This window comes from Candoia aspera, chromosome 2 (genome assembly GCF_035149785.1).
Source record: "Candoia aspera isolate rCanAsp1 chromosome 2, rCanAsp1.hap2, whole genome shotgun sequence".
NCBI classification, from domain to species: Eukaryota; Metazoa; Chordata; class Lepidosauria; order Squamata; family Boidae; genus Candoia; species Candoia aspera.
In genome coordinates, this window is record NC_086154.1 from 154,073,139 (window position 1) to 154,092,781 (window position 19,643).

At 43.4% G+C, this 19,643-nt stretch overlaps 1 protein-coding gene across 1 annotated transcript; it reads left to right on the forward strand.

Moving 5' to 3' along the window:
- Positions 1 to 953: 953 nt before the first annotated feature.
- Positions 954 to 18,120, forward strand: LOC134490980 (retinol dehydrogenase 8-like). Its single transcript, XM_063294385.1, has 7 exons — positions 954 to 1,204; positions 3,622 to 3,726; positions 3,843 to 4,004; positions 4,849 to 5,028; positions 6,376 to 6,469; positions 8,466 to 8,649; positions 16,635 to 18,120. The coding sequence occupies exons 2-7, from the start codon at positions 3,630 to 3,632 to the stop codon at positions 16,863 to 16,865; spliced, it is 948 nt and encodes a 315-aa protein (XP_063150455.1). The 5' UTR covers positions 954 to 1,204; positions 3,622 to 3,629; the 3' UTR covers positions 16,866 to 18,120.
- Positions 18,121 to 19,643: the final 1,523 nt, after the last annotated feature.

A 19,643-nucleotide genomic window follows, 5' to 3' on the forward strand; every position in this document is an offset into this window, starting at 1 on the left:
AAGTTTTATTGAGCCAAATAGCAAGAAGGGGGCTCCTCTATATAATGGCTTTGCGCCAATTGAGAACTAGCTACAGACTTGGCTGATCAAACAACGCCAGCTCTTTTTGAGAACTGAGTCAATTATTGTTCTGGTTCTGCTAAGACCAGTTGGCATTTTCTTTGGAATGCTACACTTCTGTAGAGCTTGCGGGCATCTCTTCTCACACTGACAAGATCTCATGTCTCACTCTACATCCCAGCTCGACAGCCATTTACTATTTTCCTCCCCTTTGTAAAATGTCAGTTTCTATAGCATCATATTGATGTACTATGATTTATTTTGTGTACAACCAGTGGATGGACTTTTGCTGACACCAGGACTGAAATGACAATGTTTTATAGATTTGTTTATAGATATGAGATGGGATATGGAAAGAAGAGATCATTTGTGGTATTTCAAGAGGAGGTGATACATTACTAAAATTGTTTATACTTGTTGCAATGAACTTGGGAAGCCCCTTCTTTATAAACTTCTTCTATTTTAACCTAGATTGCAGTGTACAAAAGGGAGGCAGAGTCAACATGGCATTAGGATTTACGGGAAAGGAAACAATGTTCAGTAATAAAACTAGAAATCCTACCAATAAGATGCCTATCAAATTTATAAAGCCTTTGCTTATAGAGTTCTTAAGCAGGCCACTCTGGAAACTCTGACCATTTGCATATTTGGAATGCAAAACCATACAGGGCAGGCAAAGTCAACAGCTTATATTGTCCCAAACTTCGAAGCAATTGCCTTCCTCGGCGGTTTTCTCCTTCAGCAAACGGGGGTCAGAGACAGAGTGCCTGTGAACACGGAGTGTCCTTTACACACTCATTCGTTAAATCCTCCCTCGCTCTCCTTGTCCAGCCACCATCCCAACCTTCAGCAGCTGCGCGCCACGCCTTCCCTTTCTTGACTCTGGGAAGGCGGGGCGAAGGGAAGGCCACCTTGGAGAAGTGAGGACTACAACGCCCGGCGTCCTTCGGGTTGAGGCGGGCTTGCCCGTCCTTCGCCCGGCTGATACTATGTGCGGAATGGAGAGGAAGGCCGATTCCAGGGCTGATGGTGGATAAGCAAGAGGCTCAGAGCGCTGAAATATTTGGAGGGTGGCGGGAAGGTCTTGGAGCCCCCTTTTCCTCGCATGCTAGCAGAATTCCGGGACTGGGCACAATTTCCTGAGGTAGGTGGTTCTGATGTTGGAGAAGTGTGCACTGGAATGGTGCTGGGAAGCTCCTAGCCAGCGAGGCGCCCCCCTCGCTTTCTCTCCCGCGAGGCACGGGCAGGACTGCGTGAGAACGCCCGCCGACAGCAGACGGAGTTGCTGCCCGGGATAGCGTTTCTCTCCCAGGGTAGAAATCCCATTTCCTGGGCTCACCTGGAGGACATCCAACAATCCCCGCGTGACGTGGTCGGCAATCGTCTCTCTGGTCGGGCTGGCGCTCCGGGGTAGTTGATTGCCTGGCGAGAGTCTGTGCTCCTAAGTGCTGCGGGTTCTGCTGCAAAAGATTCCCACCACCACGCCTTGAATATCATTAAAGAGAACCTGTAGCTGTTAAAGTCCGGGGATGTGTCTTAATGGGTCCAAGTTCCTGTTTTATTATTCTTCCCTGATGTCTTCCATGTAAATTGGACTTCAACTCCCATAATCCCACAGCCAACACAATTTATGCCGGCGGGTAGAGAATCGTGCAAAATGATTTGCATTTGGAGAACATCGGATTGGGTGGCTTTTCTATCGAGGCAGCCTTTCTGAACTTTTTGACGCTGGAAGAACCCTTAAAATATTTTTCTGGCCTCGGGGAACTCCTGCACATTCAGGCTCAGATATGGGCTAGAAGTTACGAAATTATTATACTCGTTTCATATGTAGGCCTGTTTATATGCATTAACAGTGTTCCTAAACTGAAAATAAAAAATGAAATTTAGCTCTTGAATGCAAAGTTGCCCGAATTTGAAATAATATTTTAAACAAATGGTGATCTCCCAGGGAACGCCTAGTGACCTCTTAGGGAACCCTATGCTATCCAAACCTGAGGTCGTGCCCTTCTAACTCTAAAACTCTAACCCTTATGGACTTCTTGCGTAAAAAAGAAAATGGTTTTGTGACTTACAGTTTTGATTATTAGAATAGGTTATAGAAAGAAGGGAATTATTATGTAATCTTAGAGAGAGAGGTTTGATTAGAATTGTATGTATAACTGCCGAGAGGAAGATCGGAAGCCACTTCTTTATGTATTTTTTCATGTTTTTGTTCTTTTTTCTATCAACTTTTTTTGTCTCTTCCTTTCCTTTTTTTCTTTTTCACATTTACCATATATTTTTCTTTGAATGTATTTCTTACAATATATGTAAAATCTTTTAATAAAAACTATTTTTTAAAAAAGGAAACAGGAAATGCTTAAAATGTATTGATCTAGGCTCTCACCTCAGAATCTTTAAAGTCTGGCAGTTTCCTTTTTTTACCAAAGAGAATCGAGGCAGGAAAATCTTGAGTTTCTTTATCCTGCTGTCCAGTTTTCCTGGGCTGAGCTCATGTTTCATTAATGGTCATTGCATAGTTTCTCTAAGGTCATCTCTGTGCTTCTCTGTAACACTCTCCCTGAGATCCAACAGCCCCCGCCCCCTTGGGAAGGCCTTGAAGAGCTGGCTCTTCTCCACAAGCCTTGGGGTAGAGTAAAGCTGGAGGCCAGAAGAGCTGAATGGAGATGTGCAGCAGGGTGGGGTGGGAGGGGTGTTGCCTTTGAGGTACCAGGAGTTTTTGTTATTGTTTTTATTGTTCTTCTGCGAGCCAGCCAAAGTTATGGTACGTATGATGGGCAGCCATGTAAGTCTTTTAAATAAATAAATAAAATATCCTACCCTTCTTACAGATAGATTCCTGTGCCTTGTCACAGGATTGGGACAAGAGAGGATTGTGAGGGAGTTCTTTTGAATGATGTTTGGCCATAAAGCACAACAGCTATCGACTGTGTGGTATTTTATGCTACAGTTTCTTTTATATTCCATAGTCCTGCATTTGATAGTGCTGGATTACTGTACAGATGTCACATTGCTCTTTAGTGCCAATGAAACTGTAAGGAGAAATAAGTCCAAATTACAACCCAGCAGCTCCAGCCAGCAAAACCAATAAGGAGAGAAACAGGGAGCTGTCTTAGTAACATCCAGAGGTCCCAGGCTTCCCTCTCCCCTCCCCAATCAGGGCTAAACCACAAAATGACTTCACTTTAGCTGACAAAATGATTCAGTTCTGGAAATACTAATTAATAAAAATACTTTGCACTAATTGTGAACATTAAAAATCATACATACTTCCTGAATGTTCAAAGGGCTTCATGTACACTAACTCAATCATCTTTTCACTAGTTCTGTAAAGTAGATGATTATTACAGCCATTTTTCAGATGGGAAGAAGGCTGAAAGAGGGAGAGACTACAGCTGTGGAATTCTTTTCAAAGGTGAAGTCTGAGGTGGGGACTTAGTAGTTCACAAGGTTTCCAGACTGTCAGTGCAAAGGACTTCAACTTTTTGAACCTTTTAGCCTTGGGTCTGTCCACCATTCCTGAAGATTTTCTCCTATTCTTTTGCTTTCCTCCCACAGGCAACAAGATGGCTGTACGAAATGTGCTGGTGACTGGCTGCTCCTCTGGCATTGGGCTGGCCCTGGCAGTGCGTCTGGCAAGAGATGAGATGAAGCGATTTCGAGGTAAGAAAAGGTGTTAGGAAGCACATCAGCTTTGGAGAAGGAAAGGAAGTCCCTCCCTCCCCCAACTTGACAAAAGTGATGTCTTGTAATTCCTGGTCTACATTCTTTTTCCTTAGTTTTTGCCACCATGAGAAATTTGGAGAAAAGTGAAGCCCTGAAGAAGCAAGCAGGGCCAGCACTGGGGAAGATGCTTGAAATCAAAGAACTGGATGTGACCAGTGAGGACTCCATCCGACGCTGCGTGGACAGCATCCCCCAACGCAGGGTGGATCTGCTGGGTAGGAAAGCAAGCTCTCTCCCCCAGTAAAGTCCCTCTTATTCAGGATGAACAGGATTTGTTTGGGCTATTACCGCACTAGTCTATACAGTCTGATGTTCCTTTTGCACCAGCTAGTCCGGTCATTGCCAGGGCCAGCAGTCTGGAACACAATGTCTGAATTAGGCTTGGATCCATCAAGAGCTATCTTCCCCAACCTGATATCCACTAGGTATCTTGGGACTGCAGTTTCCAGGATTTCCAGTTCCCATAGTCACTGGCTGGGGGAGGGCAACAAGTTGGGGAAGTTGCATCTAAGACGCTTAACTTATTTGCCAACTCCAGATTAAGCTGTTTGGACATATCTATGGACATTTTGTGACAGAGAAGTTCTAGACATAAGGCATATTCGAGCAAGCAGCCCAGGTTATCCTTTTCTCTGCAGAATGGCATTTATGTGGGAACTTTACCATAAATCCAGAATTGGAAGTTCTACCTTCCACCTTCCAAAAATCAGATTCAGTGAGGATGTGACAAGTTGTGATCTGTACTGGTGGAGAAGCACATGAACCACTCCTTAGCAGTGGATGGTATATATTGCTGAGGGACGGGGGGAGCTCTGCGAGCTGCCATTTGGAAACAACCCTGTCCAGTTGTTTCTCAAAATACAGAGAATGCCCAACAGATCTTCAAGGTAGGCCAGTGTCATCTTTGCTAACAATTGCTAGAATTTCAGGACAGTGAGTTAGATTCTAATACCATCTTCTCCTTTTCTCCACTGTTAGTTTTGCAAGTAGCTGACAAGGATTTGAAGTACTACTTTCTCCTGTTCCTTCTTGCTAACCTACCACTCCCTTCCTATGCAGTGAACAATGCAGGATTTGGCATTATTGGTCCAGTGGAAAGCCAGAGCATGGCCTCAATCCAACGCCTCTTCGACACCAACTTCTTTGGCTTGGTGCGCCTTATACAGGAAATATTCCCTGACATGAAGCGGCAAAAGAGGGGGCAGATTGTTGTGATGAGCAGCGTCCTAGGGTTACAAGGTGAAGCTCCTTTGGGAGGGCAAAGGAGGGTGTTTCTGTAGAACCCTCTAGACAAGCAACCTTGATTGACCCAGAGGATGAGGGTGGGAAGGGTTCTGAGAATGGAAGCACCCTTAGTAGTGGAATTCTGTGGCGACCGTATCACCTTCTAAATACAGACTATTTGTCTGGAACGTGTGAAGCTGGCCTATACCAAGTCATACTGTTGGTCCATCTTGTCTTCTCTGACAGGTAGCAGCTCTGCAAGGCTGCAGACAGTGAGAGTATTTCCAGTCTTGTCAAGATCCTTTTAACATTAAGCTCCGTCCTTTCTTTGCAACAGAACAAAGAGCTGGAGGCAAGTCATGCAAAGGGACCTAGCAGTACCTTGCAGGGAAAGGGGCTTGCAAAGAAAGGGAAGGGGACCCGAAGCACTTCCCTCCATGGGCAAAATCATTCATGACCCCAAGGAGGAATTTAAAAAGCATTCAAGCTCACCCTTTGTGTATTTATTTTGCAACATCCTGTTAGGGCCTTTACAGGCTTACTTGGCTGTTCTTCTGGGTTCGTGTAGATAAGCTAAATAATAAGCTAAATTGATGGGCTGTGTTTGCACAACACATTGAACAACAACAGTTAAAACCAACAAAGCTCTGCAAAGTGTACAAATGTAGCTGCTTTGTCTGTAACTGGCCTGGTTGAGTAGACTCTGCAAACACGGCCCAAGTGCAGGATGTCACACTGTAAAGTAAAATCAATCCTCTGGACTTGTTTTCTAATCAAAACTATTAGTACACAGGCCTGTGTTCAACATGACATGGTTAGGTTCGTTTATCTCAATGAAATTTTCCAGGTTCTCATGACACACTGAACCTCAGACTGATGACACATGCTGGGTTCATACAACACACTAGGCTAAAAGGTGGTTTATGGTTCAGCATCAATGCAAATATAGCCAGAATGGTTCTTTTTAGTGCAAGCAAGAGCCAATGCCAGCCCCAAACATATGAGTGGATCCCCACCTTCTGAAGAGGACTGCCCCTTCTTTTACTGGTCCTGCTAACTGGGTCTTATAAAGTAGCTTGACATACTAAACAGTAAGCCCATGATGTTTTTCCATGACTATTTCTCTGGGCCTAGAAAAACTTTATCTGCTTTAATATCTGTATGATGGGTTAAAGCACAAACATAAAATTAAAAGCACAGCAGCAGGGCAGGTCAAAGAGGTGGCAACCCTACTACTCAGTGCAAAGCAGCTTCAGTTTTGTTTCAGGAAATCTTGTTAGCAGTAGTAAAAGAGAACAAATCATTGGGCAACTCATGTCTAGGCGTCATATTTTTTTTCTCCCAATATTTAATTCCCAGCAGGTCTCCTCTTCAATGACGTCTACTCTGCCTCCAAATTTGCTGTGGAGGGTTTCTGCGAGAGCTTGGCCCTGCAGGCCCTAAAATTTGGGATCAAGTAAGTACAGCAGGATTGGGATTAAGATGGTCAGGACTGGGGTTCCCCTGAGAAGGCATCGCAGTTCCTTGAGTGTTATTAGATTAATACAACTCAGGATAGGGGCAGCAGGAGCTACATGGGCCAGTATGCATCTCAGGATTGCGTGGAACTCTTGAGTCTTTTTTCCCACAGTTACTGAAGCTTAGGACTGAGCTGCAAGGTGGCAGCAAAAGATTAGAGCTTTTATATCTCTTTGTTGTCATCTAGTGGTCCTTTGGATTTCTGCCACCCAAGTTTCATAGTCCAGCCAAAGCTCCCTTCAGTTCCAATCCCTGAACAGCACACATACACACCCACCCCAGTGTCCCTAGCTACCCTACCTTAGTGACCCAGATTACAATCCTGGGCTAGGATTGAGGGAGTGCTTATTCAAATCCCTATTCAGCCCATTTCACTGGGTGACCTTGAACCTAGGCACCAACTTTCTCAAAGACTAACCTTTGAGGATTGTTGCAAAGAAGCAATTCTAAAAATAACTTTTTCCAAATGCGTGCATCCCTTCATCAACATGTGGAAATACTGTTTTTTTGCCTAGCTCAGCTTCATTTACATACACCGAGAGATTTTTTAGTTTCTCAAGCACTGAGAGAGAAATCTTCTATGTTGATTTATTAGGCTGCTTTTAGAAAAGATAGTTGTGATACATGCTTTTAAATATTGTGGGTTTTTTTTTAACTGTTTTGCATTTCTTTTTTGGAAATAAATCAGGATAGAAGTTTCTTCAAAAAATAATAATGAAGAGTTCAGGTCAAGGCAGGCAATCATTTTAAATCTGAGTGCTATTTTATTCCTTCCCTGTTCAGTAAATGTTTAAGCCACCCTTTGTCCTTACAGATGATACGCACATGTAATCACATAAATGGAAAATGAATTATTAAAGAAAAGCTTGAAAATGGAAGTCTTCCTTTGGATCCATGTCCCCTCATCTGCTGTGAGGCTGGGATCCTAAACATCTCCTCGTTGATCACACAGGATGGGCAGAATCTCTGGAGATGGTTCTTAAGGAAACCTCTTTTCTCTCCAGAATTTATTGAAAATAACATGGAGTGGTGGGCCACAAATGGGGTCAAGGAATTGTCATTTCTATACATTAAAAGGGTACAAATCTGAACTCTCTAATGATCACCCCCTCTGTTCGTTGAGCGTAGTCAGTGAAGTTTTTTCCAAGCGCTTGGGCTGGAATCCTGTGGGAGTGGGTGGACTAGAAGATACATTAGCTGAGAAACAGATGGCCTTTAAGCATCCTCAGTTGGTGCCCAATCCTACATCTGTCTGAAATATGGACCACAACGGGTGCTATTTGTTACCTTTGTAGACTTCAGTGGTAGGGAAACTGTGAGCTGTTTATAATGAAAGTTATTTGAATGTTATATTTTATCATTTTGTAGTTTTTATTGTAATTTCTTATGCTAGTCACAGATCATAATAAAGAACTGACTGGCTGGTTCTTTAATTTAAGAGATTTTACCTACTATGAACATGAGACCCAGACAGACCTTCTCTGCAAGACTATGGGGCTGAAAGAAAGCTTGAGACACACTTTATAATTAATTTCCTCTAAATCAAAATAGAGGTGTGTAAAATAGTTTCAACTGTTTTCCTTCACAGTAAAATTTTTTGAACTGAAGTGGGCTAAGAACTGTTGGTCGCTCATGTTTACTAGAGATTATGTTTGATGCATAATTTCCCTCTGGTCGGAGGAGATGGGCGGTAACAAATTTGATAAATAAATAAACCGCTCAGGCCTCGGGTTCTAGATCATATCACTAGGTAGAACAAATAGCAAGCATCCTAAAGTGGAAGATGCCACAGCACTTCAGGCATACCCCTTGCTGGTTCTTGAAGGTCCTACGAGAGACAAGAGGAAACCCCCCTCTTTGTCCAACAGATTGTGAGGTCACTCATCAGTGAAGAGGGAGGATCCTAATTATTCACTGTTTTTTTCCCTCCACAGAATCAGTTTGATTGAACCAGGACCAGTGATATCAGAGTTTGAGAGGAAGCTCTATGAAGAGGCAGCGAGCATGGATCTCTCTGGCGTAGATAAAGAGACACTGGATATTTTCCACAACTTCTATCTATCATATTCCAAGGAGGTCTTTGCTGCACTGGGACAGTCTCCAGAAGAGGTGGCTGAGGTAGGATGATGGCTTTCTCCCTACTAATTCTGGAATAAATGCCCAGTCTCTGGTACTTACTGAGGCCTCTGGCAGTGGCCAGGAGCCTTCATTCCTTCTGGTGACCTGCAGTGTTGACTGCCTCCAGTAGGATAATCAAGGGCTCTAAAAGAATAGAAGGGATGAATTGGCACATTCAGGGGAACCGTAATGTCTGCAGAAGGATAACTTTTTTTAAAATTAAGGGGCAACCCCCACCTCCCACTTCTGTCAAGTAAAGAATTAGCCTGCTCAGAACCTATTGGCTATGTTCTCACAACATACTGAACAAATCGAGCAGGTGCGTAACCGTTGGGCTAGTTTATGGCTTGAGATAATCCTGCTGCTTCTGGAGCTGCACTGGTTGTTGATTGGCTTCTGGGTGCAATTGAAGGTGCTGCTAGTTGTCACCTTTAAAGCTGTATATAGCTCCAGACTAGATTGTCTGAGGGACCACTTTCTCCTGTATTCATCTGCCCCCTGAGCAAGTTAAATAGGGCCAACTCCCTCCAGATCCCATCTGTATGAGAATGCCATCTGACAGGGCCTTGGAAATGGAAATTTTCAATTGCCATTTCCATTCTCTGGAATTTTCTCTCCAGAGATCCAGTCTGGGTGTCAGCACCTGATCCTTGGGGGAGGCTATGGGTTGTAAAAGTTCTTGCGGTCCCCCCTCCACTTTCTCTTCGCTTGGGCACAGATGTGGCATGATGTGATGTAGGACTGTACATCAGCACAAAGGGAAGGCCACCAAAATTGGTGCCTCACCAAGTGGAGAGTTTTTGTGAAGGCGAAATGACCTGCAGATTTAATATCATGGGAACGTGCAAAATTGTCTGGTGAAGAGACTCAGGCAAGTAGATTTTGCCTTTACAATACCAGATGTCAATTTCAGTTAATTGGGCTTTGTTACATTGTAGCCAGGGATAGTTAGGGAGCGCCTGAAGCAGTTCCTCTTTTAGGTCAGCCTGCACTTTCACTTTCCCTGCTGCTGCTTGTTTGTGCGTTAGGCAAGCCATGCCAAGCTGCTTCTGAGAGAAAACTGTGTCTACAATTTGAGTTTGGGCAGTGTGATATTGCAGGAGGCGAGAAAGTGCATCAGCAAAAAAATTCCTCTTACCAGGAAGGAAATTTAGGATAAAATTGAGCCCAACGAATTTGTTTGCCATTCAATTTCCTGGGGGTTTGTAAAGCTTGGAGGTTTCTGTGATCAGTCCAAACCTCAAAGGGATAAAGAACACCCTCTAGCAAATGCCTCCAATGTGTGAGAGCAGTCTTTACAGCAAAAGCTTCTTTTTCCCAAATGGGCCAGTTGCACTCAGAGTCAGAAAATTTGCGTGAGAAGTAAGTGCAGGGGCAGGGAAACCTGTTTCATCTTTTTGAACCAAAATTGCCCTGATAGCTGAGTCAGAAGCATCTGCTTGCACAATAAAGGGGCGAGTTGGGTCTGGGTGGGCCAGAATGGCTTCTCTAGTAAAAAGAAGCTTTAAATGGTCAAAAGCTGCTTGACAATCAGAAGTCCAGGCAAGTCTAGCCCCCAGGGAGGTAACTTTATGGGTTTCCCCCCTCCCTCTAGTTTTCAACAAGTCAGTTAGAGGCAAAGCAATTTGAGCAAATTAGGGTATAAAATTTCTGTTAAAATTCGCGAAACCTAGAAAACTTTGAAGTTGGCGTCTGGTGCGAGGGGGTTCCCACCCCATGATGTCTTGGACTTTGGCAGGATCCATTTCCACCCCCTTAGAGGAAATACGATAGCCCAAAAAGTCCAGTTGAGACTTATGGAACTCGCATTTAGAGAGTTTGGCATACAGTTTAGCATTTCTCAGCTTGCGTAAGACCTTTTTGACAAGCTGAACGTGGTCTTTGAAGCTGTCAGAATAAATTAAAATGCCATCTAAGTAAACCAGGACCCCTTTGTATAAATGCTTGTGGAGGACCTCATTGATGTATTGCATGAACACTGCAGGGGCCCCTACCAACCCAAATAGGAGGACCTTGTACTGGTAGGAACCGAGAGGGCAGTTAAATGCTGTTTTCCATTCATCCCCCTCCCGAATTTGGACCCTAAAGTAAGCTTCTCTGAGGTCAAGTTTGGTAAACACTTTTCCCTTCAATAGGTGCAATAGCAGGTCCTTCATTAAGGGAAGAGGGTATTGATTGTTTATTGAGATGGCATTTATTCCATGGTAATCCATGCAGAGTCTCAGAGAGCCATCTTTCTTCGCCCAGAAGAGCACCGCGGCTGCCAAAGGTGAATTGGCAGGCTCAATGAACCCCCTAAGTTTTTGTCAATGAATTCCCTGAGAACGTGTTTCTCAGTCTCCGACATGGCATACATTTTAGGCTTAGGTAGTTTAGCCTTTGGGTCTATTTCAATGGCACAGTCAGTTTTTCTGTGAGGAGGCAACTGGTCACACTCTTTCTCATCAAACACATCAAGAAAGTCTGTATATTCGGGTGGAATGTCGGGCTGTGCCAAAGGTTCAGCCGGGGTGTTGTGGTTGAGGAGTGTGCCAGCTACATTCCGCCCGGGTTGTAATACAGTAAAGAGGTTGCCAGCCCCATTTTTAAACAATAAAGCACCTGAGTCCCAGTCGATTTGTGGCTTTCTACTCTTTAGCCATGGGAGTCCCAGGATGATAGAATAGTTGGCAATAGGGGCTACAATAAATTGCAAGGTTTCTTTATGGCCCCCCAACCTCATGGCCAAAGTCTCAGTCTGGAATTCCATGGGACCCCCGTGGGCAACTGAACCATCTATCTGAGTGAAAATAATTGGATTTTTAAGTCTTTTGGTTTTAAGGCTCAGTGTGTCAATTAGGGCGGGGTGTATCAAGCATTTTGTACACCCTGAGTCTAACATAGCTGTCAAATTGGCTTTGTGCCGGGTTCTTAAGTTTTTTAGTTCTACTTTCACCAGCAAGGTGGGGCAATCATCACTCACCAAAGGGTCTTCTTTGTCGTCTATCTCCGAAGTAGGCACGTTGCGCCCTGGAGTTTCCACCTGCTCGCAGGTGCGATTTAGAACAGGTGAAATTCGTTTCCCACTGGCTCCAGTTCCTCCTGTTCGGAGTCTTCACCGGAGTCAATCAGGGACTTCACCTCTGGATCCTTTCGGGCCAGTGCTGTTGCAGCGGCTGCCTTGCGTCTAGTTGGTGGGGTTTTAGCCGGTTTGGTTGCTCCTTTCGGTGTGTCTGACTCCCCGCTTGGGCATTCTGCTGCTCTGTGGGTGTCCTTCCCGCATTTGAAACAGCTGCCTCTTTTCCCTGGCCAGTCTTTCCAGTCCTCCTTGTCACGGAATAGTTTTTGCTGGGTGAAGGGCAATTGGCCTGGGGCTACGGTATTTTTTCCCATCGTTTGCGCTCGGAGCTGCCGACGGAATTGGTATTGGGTATTCTCCACCTCCCCTGCTAGGCAGATCCATTCTTTCAAAGTGGGGTGGTCTCCACGGCAGAGCGCCTATCTCAGGATTTCTGGCTGCAAGCCCCCTTTGAAGTAATCAATCTTAGTGGTTTCCGACCAGTCCATAACTTTTCCGGCAAGAACTTTGAACTCCATGGCATACTCCGCCACGGTCCTTCCCCCTTGCCTAAGCTGCTGGATACCTGTCTTTGCCCTCATCTTGTCGAGCAGGTCCTCAAACCGGTCTCTCAGTGCCCTCATGAAGTCACGCAGGCTGTTCAGTTCCAGGGCCATGGCATCATGCAGTTGCACAAACCACTCCGCCACAGGTCCCTGGAGTCTGGCGCCTAACTGGCTCACTTTCTTGTACTCAGTGGGAAAGCAAGACACATATTCCTTCATGTATATGGACACGTTGGTCAAGAAGAACGCCAACTGTCGTGGGTCTCCATCAAACTTAACTTGTATGTCCTTCGGGGTCGCAGCCAGTGTCGCCCCACTGGGCAGAGCTCTCCCCCAGTCACCTTGGCTCTCTGGGTGGCCTCCGCTCCGCCAGTGCCTCACTGGGGATTCAAAATCCCAGGTTGGGGTCAGGGTACACTGTCTTCCTTGTGAGTCCGGCGACGCCACTCTGGATAGCTGAGTTGAGATTTCCGCCAAGGCGTACGCCATGGTCTCCAGGGTTCTCGATACCTGCTGCAACACCACTTCCATAGCAGACATCCTCGCCTCCAGGCTCCGCATTTCTTGCGGAGTTCCACTGGGGTCTGGTATGGTCCCATGCGACCCCGGACTCTGCACCCTTACTTGTGCCTCCATGGGTGGAGGGGCTCTCCCCTCTTCCTCTCTGGCACCAGGCTGGGAAGGACCCATCTGTGGTTCTTCTATGAACCACAGTTCTTACGCTTGGCGTCTGAGGCTCTCTCACGAAATTGAGGGAGCGGAGGGCACTTTCCAACTCCGTAGTGTTGAGCTGGGGTTCCATCTTGCAGTCGCTGTCCCCACTCCGAGCTCTCCTCCATCTCAATGTTTTCTTCTTCCACTTTGGCATACAGCACTGTCCTCTCCGATGACGGTAAAGGCGATGGCTGCTTAGCCCTGGATTTTCCGTGTTTAGGCATGGTTCGTCAACTCTCGGCTGATTACTTGCTCAGGAAGAGTTTTCGAAAAGATGGGATTCGCAGCTTAATGTCAGCACCTGATCATTCGAGCATTCACACAATCACAGTCAGGAGGCTGGGATTCCTTTAACTGTTTTAATGAAGTGTAATGAACAGTACAGAAGGCAAGCTGCGAATAAAGATTTCCCGCTCAAACCTAACTTAAAAACTACATTCTCTTAGTCAGTCCCCTTTCCCATGAAACCATGTCACCCCCCTCCCATCCAGATGGTATTCCTGGCATATCTCAACCCCGTGTCCTTGATGTCCTCCATAGCCATAATAACCCACTTCACACTCCAACTTCACACTCCCTCCCATCTGGCGATACGGATTCCATTCCTTGGAGAAGGAAATGATGGTAGATGCTCCGATAAGGGTTTCTGTGAAACCTTTGATCGGGGGGATCTGACACTGGGTTTCAGGAGAGCAGTTAAGATCTGGTAGCTCCAGCTCAAGCACAGGAGAAGGGTGTGCTGTGATTGAAGATTCAACTATGGCACTAAATAATTGGGCATACAACTTTCCTATAGTAGGCTAAGAAGCTTACAGTTGGAATTATCAGCTTTACCCTTCTTATAGTCAGAGACTACAATAGCTCTTTTCCAGTCATGACCGATTCTACTGGTTTTATTTTTTGTGATGACGATTGCTTCTAATAATGGAGCCCACCATTTTAAGTTCCATTGGAATGTTATCCTTCACTGATTTACATTGCTGAAATAGCTTATAAACATCCTTGATGGTCACAGATTCCACTGAACGAGACCATGAAGTACTTGATTGCAGGTTCCATACAACTGATCGGAGAAAATGGATTTACTATAGCTGTCCCAAACAGCAACTGGGATATAGCAGTTCAGGTTCTGAGATGGTGTTCAGAAAGCCCCAGATAAAAGATTCCAAAAATGTTTATAATCTTTAGTTAAGAAAACACTTACAAGAAATGCCCACACCTCCAAGAACCTTTTTCTTTAGATGCCAAATTGCTTTATAATCTTTTTTTTTTAATTTATAGGGACTTGGACAGACTGATGGTATATTTCTCTTAATGTCCTCTTAACAGCATAGCATTCAGCATCAAACCAATTTTCAGGCTGTCCTTGCCTACATTTCATGAGCTAAAAGATTTAGTTTCCCACCTCACAGAGTTTTTATTATAGCTGGCAGCTCTTCAGATATGTTTATAACTTCAAGAAGGTGTTTCCCCTCAGTTATAATTGCTCTTAAGCTTGATACCTTGAAATTATGGTATTGGAGGAAACTGCTGGGAATAGCTTGGATTGCAAGAACAAATCATTCAAGACTGGATGAAATAAAACAAGACAGCTCACTGGGAGCACTAACAAGGCAGCTAAAGCTTAAATATTTTGGACACATAACGAGGAGGCAAAAGTCACCGGAGGCCAACAGAAGACGAAGTGGCAAGATACTATCCCTGATCATCATTTGGGTTCATATTTCAGACTTCAGCTCCACATGCAAGCTTCTGGTTCTTCTTTTTATCTTCTCAGAATGGAAGAGATTCTTGCCATTCATAATGTCAGTCATCTTATTTACAGTCTGCATATTCTGAAACCAGTATTTATTTATCATATTTATATAGCTGCCCATCTCACAGACCATGACTCTGTGAGATGACATATTGGGTCTTCCCCAAATGTATCTTACCCTCTCTTTGATCCTATGAATAATTAATTCTTGTCCTTCATCAAGTTTATTATTTGGGTTTTTTCCTCTCTCTCTCTCTTTCACAGGCAAGTCGCTAGTTAGGGCTTTGAAATCATATTGGGCTACTTCTGATCAGATCTATTTAAGTAGCCATTCTTATTTCCAAATATATTCTACTGTACTATTCTACTGTGGAAGCAGAGTGAGGCAAATACGTATCAGGTTTCCTGGCAAAAAAAAAAAATCCTTAACAGATTTAACAAAAGAAATTGCATGGGGGCTATGTGACAACGGTACAAGAAGCAAAAGGAAATGCAATGGCTTTTTGTGAAAAAGGGCTTACATTTGGACAGAGCCCTTGTCTGTGACTTGGTTGGGGGGGCACCAGCCACAGCCCAGAATAATAATGGCAAGGAGCATGAGTGGCAGGCAGTTGACTGGCGAGTCTAAATGTTGAACCTTGGTATTGTCAGGGTAGCAAGGAACCAGTTGTGTAGGTGAAGGTAACTTCCTGAGTCACTGTTGTGACAACAGACATCTCTCTGCATCTGTACAATGAGCACATAATGTACACAGTCCACTGAATTGTTTGGAGAAGAATTGTACTGAATATACAGCTTCAACTATGCCGTACATAGGAAAGATTGGCATCTAAAAGTAAGGCTCTTAAAGATGAGTTTGTACTTGGGCCCTAAAGTCAAAACTTCCTTCTGTTTTTCAACCAGAGACAGCAGATAAATGTGTTTCACTCTCCCCTGTAAGCAGAAAGGAAGAGAATCGAAAGCATTTGTTTCGAGTACTGTGTTTAAAGTGAAATAAAACATATTGCTCATCACAGCAGTCGTTCTTAAAAACTGCTTGGTATTTTGTTTTTCCCCATTGCACTGGTATATACCATTAGTGCAGAGAAAAATGTGCCATAAAGCATAATTACATCTGGTCACTTGGAAAACAGCTTTGCCTACATTTCATTTATTATTATGCGCAAAGAAAGAGAGAAAAGGGGATAATCCACAAAAGAGAAAGATTAGTTTGCTGTACTACACAGGGCTACACAGACTTTGAAAATGATTCACAGTGCTTCAGACCTTGTGTGAAGAGTTGTGTTAACTTTAATGAGTGGATTCCTTAAAGCAACTGCATTTTTTTTTTTTTTTTGGCATGGAAGCAGCAGAGATGTGCTGTACTCACCTGCATGAAGCCAGAAGCATTTTTTTTCTAGGAGCTCTGTATGCTGTCTCTTTCTTCAGGTCTTAAAACAGTGCACCCATCATTGCTGTAATCAAATCTGTTGTTCAGTGATGACTTCCCTCTGATAATTCCCCAATATTAACCTCGCCTGAGACCCATGTACACTTCTGAATATATAATACAGTCTTGGACTACTACCATTAGAGATGGAATCATGGGGATGAACATGGTATATATGCCAAATGTGAAACTCCTTTGGTTAAAAAACAGATAGCTAACTTCTGTGGTTGATGGGTTTTACTATCAGATAACTTCATTATTGACAGAAGTTAATAGTCTTTTTCAAACTGCTATGTAAAGCTTAAAAAATACCCTTACCTTTTGAAGCTTCATCTTGACTCTTGGATCAGACCTTTAAATATGTTTGTTGCCTTCGCCCACCCTAATTGCTCCCTCACTTCACCCCCCACACACACACACTTTTCTTTAAAACAGGAGTGGTGTTCTGCATCTCTAACTCCATGTCTTGCTTTTTCCTGGCAGCATGTTATGAAAGTGATCACTTCTGAGAACCCTCCATTGCGATACCAGACCAATAGCTTCTACACACCCATCACCACTCTCAAACAAGCTGACCCCAGTGGGAACCTGCCTCTCAACACCTTCCACCAGATGATCTTCCAACATGACCGGCTCTTCAAAGCCAGCCTCAGCCTCCTCAAAATGCTCCAGTGGAGGAAGAGGCGAGATATGGACCATATCAAGTCCCCATGAAAAGAAGATGCTACCTATCTCAGAGCCTCTTATTCCCTAGCAGGCTTCTGACAAGAGTCCTTCCATTAGCTACAGGATCACATTTACAACCTACATGCAGAGTGTTTTCCTGTAGTGCAAAATGAGGTGGCCCTGGCCTGGGACAGTATATTTTGGGGGTCTAATGTTGCCTACTTAGAGCAATAAGGAGCTAGAATGAGATTACATTTTGATCTGCAGGTTGCAAAGAGTGTCATATTTTTAATGTTTCTTATGTAACATCTTTGCATAATACATTTCTCAATAAGCTATGATACCTGAATCAACAATGTAACCTTGCATCTGCAGTCCAAACTGGTGCGATCCAAAATAGATCCCATCGATCTAGTACAGTACAGCATTTTCCATTCTTGGCAACTTCTAGATGTGTGGACTTCAGTTCCCAGAATTCTCAACAATGGTTATCCTGGCTGTGGAATTCTTTAAGTTGAACATACTTAGCTTGGGAAATATAGGGCTAGCACCTCATTCTGTATATTATATACAATGCCTTTCTGATTTGTTGTTTTTTTCCTAAAAAAATGTACTGGAAGTCTGGGCTCCTACCTAAATGCATTCCCTACTGGACATGTCTTTCCAGTTCTTGACTATGTTAGGCCATCTCTGAGGTTAGTTTTGAGAATGAAAGATACTTAAAACAATTCTTAAGGCTAAAAAAAGAGATTGAGCATACATTTTCAAGTTTTTTTTTCTGGAAAAAAGAAAAGAAATTGACTAGAGGAACCAATTACTGTAAACAAGGGATTAAGAAAAATATAAAAGGGCACAAAGCAAAGGAAAAGAAGATTAGGGGGAAATATGGAAACAAAAATGTCATTAACGGAGACTGCTTGTATTCAGGTTTTCATTGAGAAAAACTTCACTAGTTTTCTTTTCTGTGTCTTTCTCAGATAAAACTCCCAGCTCCTAAGCCCTTTTTATTTGGGGTGGAAGACTTGTAATCAGAGTTGGATCGGTTAGTTAATCTGCATTATTGTCATCCAAAAGTATGTACATGATACAGGTGAGGAGAATCTTTTTTATATTGCAGATCCAAAAGGACTTGCATTGTATGGGCATTGACAGGTTTTGAGGCCTGATGTAATCCTATGCATCTTTATTCAGAAGTAAGTCTTATTCAGTTCAGTGGACTTCCTTCCTGGTAAGTGTCTATTGGGTTGCTCCCTCACCTTTCACCATTCAATAATCTGTGAAATAAAAACTTACATATAGGAAATGGCTGCTTTAATATGGATCCTGAGTCTTCTTAATGCATCAGTAATTGTAGTCCATTGAACTTCTAATGCCACATTTTCCACAATGTCTTCCAGCTCAAAGCAATTCACTATTTAAATACACTAATAGACCAATATCCATTGTAAGTAATAAAATTAGAATACCCTATTAAGAACATTGATAGTTCAATAATTGTTTGTGTAAAGGATACTATAAGTTTAATAAGCAGCGCAGAATGTTCCAGTGTATTAATTTTACACCCACATTATGCAATCCATACTGAGACATCCAATACTTGGCCCAAAATCAAGCTTGCAGGAAAAGAGAAAGGATACAGCTCACCCAATAGAATTATCCTTGACAATCACATGCAACAAAACTAGACAAAGTATATGATACCACTATACCTCAAACAGAGCCGAAAGAAGTCCAACTTCTTGCCATGTGAGGCTGTCTTCTCCTGGGGATCCTAATGCTGTTATCAATAAGTCCAAAATGCTGAATACCAGCAACAGGAAGGAGGCTGGGTGGCTGTGTGCCAGTACTTCCCCTATTAATTTACTCACAGTGCCCTGCTTCCCATAATAGAAAAAAAATCCTCACCAAAATCTCTTGTTAGGAGCCTGAAATAGATGTCCTTCTACAACACAGCAATTCCTTTCTGGGTTTTCTCAATGAGTTAAATGAGATTCGTTACCTGATTGCATTTGTATATAGCTAAGCTAGTGGTTCTGAAGCAGAACAATATTTGTGTTACTGTTTTGGGATGAGATAAGATGTGCTTTAGAAGGTATCACCTTTGCTGAGGAACATCCTGTCGTTTCTCATACCCATTGATTTTTATGACCACTTTTGATTAAACAGCAATGCTTTATCTGCATTATTCCTTAGTTTTTCAAAACCAATTAGTTAAATGTCAGAGCTTTGCTTGATAAGCACACTATTAGAAATGCCATCACATTTAAGGCTTTCATTGGAGATTACCAATCAGAATTCCATTCTGTGTTGAACCTGTCATGAGTAAGGATGGCGAGCAGGGGGCTCTCACCCAGACTGTCAAGCGCATGCGTAGCACTGAGGAACTGTTCAGCCATTCAAAGAGACACAGATCGGGACCGCCTTAACCTTTGGGGTTTATATGGCTGGGTTTTCCCACGCTTTCTCAGTTTGTTAGGATTCTTGTTAAGTACTACTAATAAATATTAGAGACCAAGTCCTCGCCTCAGTGTGTTTCCTGGTAATCAGGACAGAACCCCCTTTTATAAAGATGGCTGCTTCTGTTATGTAGCTGCGTAGAAATTGGTTGACCAACTGACTGCATTCATGTCTTATGGTAAATTATTTTTTGTTTAACCATAGTTTACAAAGCACAGTGGGTGGTTCTTGCCAAAGCAAATCCCAAACCACTTTATTGTTTAGTACAAAGTGTAAACCCAGCTAAGAAGTTAGTGTGCTGCACTGGAGCAAAAGCTGATCCTAAGACATCCAAGATCTAATGTCCTGTTTAGTGTTTCTAAATTCTCC